Below are 9,529 nucleotides of genomic sequence, written 5' to 3' on the forward strand. Positions count from 1 at the left end.
TTACAACCCTTCAAGGTACACCAGAAAAGGGGTGGTACCCTTGTTTTAGAGGTGATTAAAGTGAGGGCTTAATGACTGTAGGTGTCAGAGCCTGAGTGTTCTCCCTGCTTCATGTGAGCCCAGACTGCTTTCCCTTTGTTTTACCCAGGTTCTTATTCATGCCATTGTCTGGGTAGCTTATGGCCACTTATCTTTATATAGGCCGTCCTAATAACAAATTTCATTTTAAGAAAGGGAAAAAAAAGCAGATTTATTCTGCTTCATCTTCTTGCTGTATTCTTAATGAATTCTACAGGTCAACTGATCATTAGCAGAGTGGCAAGCCAGAATGTAAGAAAAGCTTCTACTTAGCTGGTGCATTTGCCTGTCAAATCTTTCATTCAGCTGTCAGCTTTTTATCATCGGTCACTATACTTTCATTAATAAATGTGATTTTGATGGTCTCACACTAATCAAGCCCTTGTGAGAAGAGAGAAGGCACCAAATGAGATTTACACAAGGACTCAGAGCATCTTCATAGATATTAAAGGAACTGTTATGTTACATGTGGGTTTTAGTCAGAATATGTATAAAACTAAAATCGTGTTGTTAGTTCTTGCAAAAAAAAAAAAAAAAAAAAAGCCAAGGAATAAGCTTAGATCCTTTTATTCCTCTGAGAATTTACACGGAGCACCTGCTACATGCCAAATGTTCTAGGTACTGAATATGAAGCTGCCAACATGGCAGAAAAAAATCCCTGTTCTGAGAAGTTTCTGTTCTAGGGTGGGCAGATGGCGTATCAGGTAGTGTGGGGGCTCTGGAAAAAGTGAAGCAGAGTAAGGACAGGGTCTGGGGAGTGGGAGTCAAGGAAGGCTTTGCTGCCTTTGTATCTTATCCACCTTATGGCATAGAAATCTGATTTCCATCCACATTTTGTTTTGTAACTTAGTTTCAAGATTTTCAACATTGTACTAAAAAAAAAAAAATTGGTAATAATTACACTTGGTCAATTACTTTCTTCAGAGGAACATTAGGGGTTACTAAAGTGTACCTATAAGTCTGTGCTCATCTATTTTGTTAGACATTGGAGTCTACATAATGCCTCAGGCTTTTTAAAACAGGCTCTGAAAAACAAAAGCCAAAAAGATAAAAATGGTTTAAGAATTATTCATCTCAGAATCTTATGCTCCTGTTATTTTCTGTGTGTATTTATCTATTTTTTCTAAAATGGTGGATTTGTTGCCAGAAGTTTGGGTGATGCTAACGTTATTTTGTATTTTTTACATTATTTTATAGCCTTTGAACATTGGGGGAAAAAATGTGCTTCTTGACCCATTGTCCAGGGGGCCGATATTAGCCCTAGAGTGAGCTCGCCAGTGCTGGTCACCTGGGAACCCCTTCCTCCACCTGAGGGCCTCTCTTGGAAGGGAAAATGCACGGCTACCAACTCTGTATGAACAGTCTGGCTTGCCCTTCTGTTCTAGAAACCGCAGATGGTGCATGGGTTAACAGGTGACTATTTTCTTTTCCTCTCTAGATGGCAGCACGAAGAGTGAAAAGGGGCAAGTGACCCAGTTCCATGCAAGGCTTGGCTGCTTCCTGTGCAACTTCAGACACCTCCAAGAGCCAAGACTTTGTCTTCCATCTTTCTAGAAAACCACCAAGTGCCAATAGGTGTATTTTAAGGGGCCAAGGATGAAACCTTTATTTATTTGATCACTAATAGGCAATGGCATTTCCCCTTGAGCTGGAGGTATCCCCAGAGTCAATCTGAGGAATTTGAGCCACCTCACCTCTGCCTAGGCCTATCCCCCATAAGAGTGTGGCTCTTTTCAGTACACTGCATCAGATATCAAAATGTCCAGAGGAAAAGGCTCTTTCACAGTCTTTTCTTAGGCTTGACCATATTGGCTTGTCCCACTAGGGTCAGATCAGCATGTTTTGGTATGTCCGTGGCGACCGAAGCTCTAAATTCTACACCGGGAGCACTAGCAAACCAAGTTTCAACCCTTGCTTTAAATATTTACCAAAAACCTGACCCTTCCTTACTCCTTATCAACTTGGCAGCTTCTGGTTCAGAACAATATCTAAACATGTGCATTTTATGATGGCTTAGAGTTATGGAGTCATAAACATTGCTTCATTTTTAAAAGATTTGTTTGGTATGTGTATTATTATGTTTTTAAAGTGAGGGCATAGGATATGAGGGAAAGTGAGAAGTAGATGCCAAAAAGTAATTTAGGAGAAATTCTAGTGCCTAGTGAATGAGTTTCAGGAGGAGGAGGTGGGGTGTGCAAACTTTTCCAGGGGTTCGAGCAGGCTCATCCACTAGATGTGCAGAAGAAGTGGGGTCACTGGGTTCAGTTCATCTTCCTGCATTCTAATGAAACCCCCAACCTCATCTTTAGGAAATAATTCTTTTCTAAATTTCTGACTCCATCAAGTTAGCTGAACCTGGTTCTAGCAAGTAGTCTGTAATTTTTCAATGCCTCCTTTCATATGTCGAAATTTTTGTTCACCTCAAGGAACTTATAACATTCCTGTTCTTCCACAGTTGAGAAGTGAATCTTCCTCTCCAGAACCCCAGCTCCAGAAAGTCAATGTAGAATTCTAGATAGACTACTGGCTTCTGGGAGGTGGTGCTCTATGGAAAGATCTGTTTGAAACCCAGGCCATTTGGGGTAAGGATCAAGAACCTGACACACTGCACACAGTGTGGAGTTTAAAATCTGCCGTTCCCCAACCCCTCCTTGTACAGTCCCAAGCACTGTCATTGGAGGTCAGTGTATATTTTGACCCAAAGCAATTGCCAACTCTATGGTGCTACTGGTGAGTAGGTTCTGTGTCTGACCAAATTATTTATCTTCTCAGAACTTCATCTCAGGGACAGAAAGCCTGCTACCATAGTGGCTGTCAGATGCAGGTGGACCTCTGCCCTTATCTCTCCTTCCTCTGGACAGACTTGCTGTTGGGAGACTTCTTGGTGGACTCCATGGTCCCAGAGGCATAAGGCTCCCCAGTTTGTGAAAGACTTCTTGTTATGCTTCTGTTTCTACTGCTGGCTTCACTTACCAACCAGGTGTTTGACCCTCTACTTCTCTGTCTTCCTCCTCTCTCCACAGTCTCTCAATGTCTCCTTACACACACACCCCAAAGCCACTGGACACTGGCAATGCCCAAGTGGTCACTAGAAACCTTGCTCTTTTACTTGTGCCCCAAGTTCGCACAAGTAAACTTCCATTGGCCTCTGAACTTTGAAGAACTGCTAACACTTCAAATTCAACACCATGAAAATGACAAAAATTCACGTCATTGTTTTTCATTACAGAAGTAATTCATAACACATTCCAACTGAAAGAGAAAGCAAAAGGGACCCCTACCTCTTAGGTACCCAATTTCCACTGTCCATTTTCTGTCCTTTTTCTAAGTAGCAGTCCTATACTTACTGTTTCTGCAGTTCACTTCATAATTTTATTTCAGAATCAAATCCTATTGAATCGTTCCTTCAGAAATGTCTCGTGGGAAAATTAAAATTATAACAGATCAACAGATATAAAACCCCAGCACTCTCAAATCCTTTCCTCTCCACGCCCACTGCTTCCAAAAGGAAGGCTGTTCCAGCTGGATGGCCAACTCACTTGAGTGCAGACACCATATGGCTTGGGTCTCAAATAGAGTCAAGCCCACGGTGATGAGCACACTGCATGTGCCTCACTCTCAGTGCATGAGTCACTGATGGACAGATAAAGTCAGATCCTCTTTCCCACCAACTTGCCAAGGACTTTTAAAAAGTAGTCGTGTTCAGAGCTAGAGAGGAAGTGGGAAATGGGCACTGCTGGTGAGGATATAAAAAGGTACAACTTCTGGAGGCCAACTTGGAAATAAATATCAAAAGTCCAGAGAATCTGCTCCCCTGTGCCTCAGCAATACCCACTGTTAGAAGTACAGTATTAGGAAAAATCATAAATGTGTGCAAAGATTAGCTGCAAGAACATTCATTGTGGAACTGTTAAAATAGCAAATAATTGGCAGGAAAAACCCTAAAATTGGAGGGCTTAGAAAAATTGTATTTAAAATTCATTACTGAAAATACAAGCAACCTCCTCTCCCTTTGTCTCCCTTCTTCCCTTGCACATCCTTTCTCAATTTTTCTTCCTTCTCTCTTTCTTTCCCTCCCTCTTTTAGGAATTTTCTATGATAAACATATATTACTATTACATTAAAAAAAATGTTAGAATTCCACATTGATTAATTAGTTCCTTAAAATTATTTCTCTCTTAAGATTATAAAAAAGGTTGTGCCTCATTTAGTAAAGTTTTTGGAGAATTATGGTACATACATTTCATTATTCTATTCTTTATATTAAAGTGGATGCTCAGTAAATAATAAAATGATGCTTAGCTACTAGTAATCAAATAGTGGTTCTTCTTCTATCCCCAGAACTTCAAAGGTTTCAGATACTTACTGTGTGATTCCCTGACCCTTCCCCCTTATCTAGTCAGAAATATATGATTTGTTTTTAATGGCATGTTTGGGACATGAACATGGATGCTGAAATCAATTAATTTTGCTTTGAAGTTCTCCTTAGAGCCCTAGAAATAATTGCAGATGCTCTAGGGTATATCACCACCAGGCCTGAGAATTACTATCCTGGTCTACAAAATTGAGGAGACAGAAAAACACACAACCAACTGAGGAGGGTACAAAACAGAATGTTTTGCATTTGCTCGTGTTCAGTGTTCATAGTTTTTTCCTTAGCAGACAGTAACTATCAGTCAGCTTTCTGTTGCTGTGACAAAATACCTGAGACAAGCACCTTAGAAGAAGGAAATGTTTATTTTGGTTTGTGGTTTCAGAGGTTTCAGTCCATGGTCACTTGAGTCTTATTGCTTTGGGACTGTGATGGCACAGTACATAATGGTGGAGGTGTGAGGCAGAGGAGGCCTGTTCATCAAAGAGAAAGATGGGAAGGAGCTTGAAGGGCACAGCCACCAATGAGCTAACTTCCTTCCATGAGGCCCCACCTCCTAAAGGTTCAATCACCTCCCAATTGCACCACAGGTTTGTGGCCAAGCCACTAATACATGGGTCTTGGGGGCATTCCAGACCCAAACCATAATATTAGCCAAAGTGCTCGACTTCACAGCATAGAGATTCAATTCCTGAGTGCTAGCACTTGGTTTCTCAAAAGAAGTTTATAGGGATGAGTCAAGATGGAGTGTTAATGGTTTCAAAGTTGTCTAGGCCACTTATAGAAATACATAGAATTACAGGATCCTAACTTAGTGTCACATTTCACCCTCATCTTTTTCATGATCTGACAGTTCAATGAAGGAAATTATAAAACTTTAATATTATTGAGGCATTTTTGGGAGAGTGAGACGCATTTTTCTTTGTGTCATTATTGCCAAGAAGCTAGGTAGCAGTAAGTGTCCTGTGAAAAGGAAAAGGGGCTGTGGCAGAGTTGGTGGGCTGTGCTAAATTCAATAAATTTCTTTCCTGATTGACTTTGGAGCACAAATCTGAACAGACACTGTAAAAGCCCTAGACATGCCCGCTCTTTTCAGTCTCCCAAAAATGTTTTACCACTGAATCCTTTTCCCATAAAGTGACTTGATAAACTGATGTCTGTACCATTTGGGAACCTACCTGCCACCTTCCTTGTGATATCACAATATTTAGGATAGCTTTGTATTAACAGCACAACCCAGGACAAACCAGTCTATCATTGCATGCTTGACCTCTCCTTCCTGGGACTATGGGAGGCTTGTTCTGTTTGTAGGTCTAACAGTTATTAGCGTTTATCTCCCAGTACACAGAGCTTTGTCGGGCAGGGTCCATTTTTGTGTTCTTTTATGCAGAAAGGACCATCATGGCAGACCTGCGATGGTGTCCTTAGAAAGGTCTGCTTGCAAAGTTGTTCGTCAGCTGGCATCTGGTAAACAGGTCCTCACAATGAAATGAAATACTGATAAGATCAGAGTGACTCTGTACCATCCTGTTGGGATAAGCAGCATGGTTTATGCTGAACACCTGCTTTCCTCCTGGTGCTCTAAAATTTTGATTCAAGGCGAACAGAGAGTGCCTACACCAGTAACCCCCAAAATGGCCTTAGGCATGGAGTCTCTAATGGGCTTCCCTGGGCAGAGGCATCACAGGCATGACACTGAATTGTCACTCACCTACAGGCACTCTGCCTGGCCCCTGTTGGGAGGGAGAGAGCATAAGGAAGCCAGTGTGTGGACCCCCCGACACTGCCCCAGTCCTTTTCCCATCTGGTAGGGCTATGCTCCCTCCCTGCACCACTGTAAATAATCTTACCTGTGAACATAACTTTATATTGCAACTCCTCATAGCAAATATTCAACCAGGGGAGTGTCTCGAGGACCCTTCACATACCATGTGTCCCCACAACCACGCCCAGCATTTAACATTTAATAAGTGGCTTACTACATACTTTCTGAAATGGAAATGGAAATGACTCAGAGATCCAGGACTAAATAAGTCCTCTGAAAATTCACAAACAAACCAAGAAACACTATAATGTATCCACGCCATCCTGAGGACCCAAATAGAGAATGTGCATCCTTCTAGAAAGGGTGGAATAAAAAATGATTTCTGAAAATTCAGCTCAGGCAAAGCCTTTCTCATGAAGATGGATGTTCTGTATTTGAAGTGGTAGTGGGTAGAGCAGAGCTGGGGGCTTCGCTGGCCTGGAGGCTGTCTCCCCAGCTTGCTGTCATCTCCCTCCATACCATGTGTTGGCACTGTTAGTTCATTTGGCCAAGAGTATGGGTGACAAGGTAAGAGAGAGCAGGGGCTTCTCGACATGGCTGCACATTGAGAAGGGTCTGGAAAGCTGGAGGAAATCCTAATGCCCCTCAATGTGCTGCCATCATTGGTCTGAAGTGCGGTGCAGGCGCTGGGATGATCATTTGCATTCCCTCCAGATACTCCCACCCTGTCCCTTCCTCCCTAATCCCACCTTTGACAATCAGGCTTCATGAGGTGAGGTCCACACTTCCCCCAAGGTCAGTTTATTCTTATGGTCTAAGCACTTCATAAAAGTTCAGTTTTCTAATTTCCTAGTGTTACAGTTTGAATATGAGGTGTCACCCCAGAGAGCTCATGTGTTAATGCAGGCATGTTCAGAGCTGATGATGAGAGTTGTAACCTAATCTGTGAATTAGTCCAGCTGATGCATTAATAAATCAAAAAGACTGCTGTGCTGAGTGGTAACTGTAGGCAGGTGGGCATGGGAGTGTGCCCTTGGAGATTATATATGCTCCTCATGCTTTCTCTCTCTCTCTCTCTCCCTCTCTCTCTCTCGTTCTATCGTGAGCTGAGCAGCTTTCCTCTGCCACGACCTTCTGCAATGATGTTTTGCCTCACCTCAGACCCAGATCGATGGAACCAGCTGAACGTGGGCTAAACCTCTGAAACCAAGAGCCCAAAATAAACTTACTGCTCCTCTAAGTTGTTCTTGTCAGGTGTTTTGTTCACAGTGATGATGAGCTAACTCACCTAGCACTTACTGACTGTTCCTCAAATGCACAAGACTAGAGCGACTAGGACAAGCAGGAGAAACTCAAGTCACACCGATCCGAGCTCCCACAGACGGGCAGCACACCTAAGGACATCACTGTAGCAGAGAACAGAGCCCTTCAGGAGAGGATTGTTTTTAACAGTGACCAACAGTCTACGGTACCAGTTGAGCACTTGGAAATATACACTTCACTGTCATATAAAATGAACTTAGTTGATTTATTTTGAATATTTGGTAACGACTCATGCGTATGTTATTTACTCTCTACTGGAAGCCCTGTCCTCCCGTGAAGGTAAATGCATTCATCTGCCAGAGTTGCCAGGTGTAGACGGGCAGGGCTCCATGGAGAGGGTGGGCCTAAGCTGGAGCAGGTGCCACCCGAGACAAGACCGCGGAGGGAAGGGAATGAACAGTACGTTCACATCCCACTTGTCCGTCCCTCAGAATCAGGAGAGTTCAAGAAGGAGGCCACCTCAGCTACTTGGGTTTAGAGAATCTCTGTGGGATTTATTTTCACCTTTTCTGTGCCTTAAATTTCCAATGTAAGTTGTGGTTAGAACTACAAGGGCTGGCTGAGAGGCCAGCAGGGACACAGCCTGCTAGGGCAACAATTATATGAGGCTCTGGGGTTGGACAGGTCCAGGCAGGACAAGTGCAAAGTCAGGAGACGTCTTTCCCCCAGGTGAGAAGGCAGGCGTCAGCTTTCCAAGCCGATCAAGTTTTTACCTTGTTAACAAGCAGACCAGAGGCAGCTTATCACTGAATGCAAAATAATCATTTTGCTGCTCATTTACTTTCTCAGTTAATGCTTTTCAACACACACATGTACCTTTCCAAAGAATAAAGACTTATTAAAAGGGTGGTGGTGTTTATGACTGTGGCAGACTGGCCCCCACTTTTCTCTGCCGACAGGTTTATAAGGTCAAGGAAGTTCAAAAGGTAAAAAGAATTTCCAAGCAATGTATTTTTGGCATGCGTTTTTTACTTTTTTTTTTTTTTTTTTTTTAATATGAAGGTTATTTGTGTTGGCTTCATTAGTGAGCATGACAAGGGGTAAATTGCAGCACCTTATTTTTTTAAAAAGTGAACAAAAGTACCAATGGGTGTTTTGTTTGTTTCAAGGAAATGGTCTGAGTAAAGATTCCTTGGATCTTCAAAGATACTGACTTGGTCTATTTTACAAAATGAATAGTTTGCCTCCAATTATTTTATTAAAGTTTTAGTAAACAAATATCCCTTGTTTGGAGTGTCATTTCCAGAGCACTAGCCCAGCAGGCTGAACGCAGTCACCCTTGGCACAGCCTGGATCTGATTACCAGGAAGTAGTAACAGAGAGATCCAGTTCTTTTAGTTGGACCCCTGATTAGAGACTAAATTGGTATGTTGAGTATTAGAAAGCCTGGTTTTAAAATAATTGCCATGAAGATGGGATGGAAGGCAGGGGGACAGAGGGCAGTGGTGGCTGGAAACATGAACGCCACTGGTGGATTTCAGGTAGGATGGGCCTGCACGCCCCTGCTTGTCCCTCTGGGAAAGAACCCGGGGCTCCAGACCCAGAAAGGCCAGAATTTCAATTCTGGCTCTGCCATTTTGAGTAAATCCTTTTATCTCTTTGTTATGGTTTGGACATGAGGTGTCCCGCCAAATCTCCCTGGGTTAATGCGGAAGGTGAAATGATAGCCAGAACCTAATCAGTCCATCCCAGATTGAATGGACTAACTGGGTGGTAACTATAGGCACTGAGGGTGTGCCTTTGGACTGTCCTCTGGGGTCCACCCTCTCTTTCTGCTTCCTGACCACCAAAGCAGAGCAACTTTCCTCCACTGCACCCTTCTGCTATGATGTTCTGCCTCACCTTTGGCTTAGAGCAACAGTCAGCTGACCACGGACTGAGGTCTCTCAAACTGTGAGCCAAAATGAACTTCCTCTTCTAAGTTGTTCTAGTTAGGTGTTTTGGTCAGAGCAATGAAAAGCTAACTACTATACTCTTAGAGTCATATTCTA

The 9,529-nt window shown here is 42.8% G+C and overlaps 1 protein-coding gene across 4 annotated transcripts in view; it reads left to right on the top strand.

Moving 5' to 3' along the window:
• The window catches only part of RNASEH2B (ribonuclease H2 subunit B), a gene marked incomplete at its 5' end in the record, with an annotated part of 91,939 nt that extends 83,554 nt beyond the window's left edge, over window positions 1-8,385 (top strand). The window contains 2 exons of one of the 4 annotated variants that reach the window (XR_013763509.1): window positions 1,517-3,058; window positions 7,485-8,385. Coding sequence is in view for 1 of the 4 variants with exons in the window: in XM_079138022.1 (XP_078994148.1) it covers window positions 1,517-1,549 (33 nt within the window). Of the gene's footprint in view, window positions 1-1,516 lie in introns of all 4 variants that reach the window. The other 3 variants (XR_013763510.1, XR_013763511.1, XM_079138022.1) reach the window with 3 other exon arrangements.
• Window positions 8,386-9,529: the final 1,144 nt, after the last annotated feature.

This window comes from Sciurus vulgaris (genome assembly GCF_902686455.1).
Source record: "Sciurus vulgaris genome assembly, chromosome: 4".
Lineage (NCBI taxonomy): Eukaryota > Metazoa > Chordata > Mammalia > Rodentia > Sciuridae > Sciurus > Sciurus vulgaris.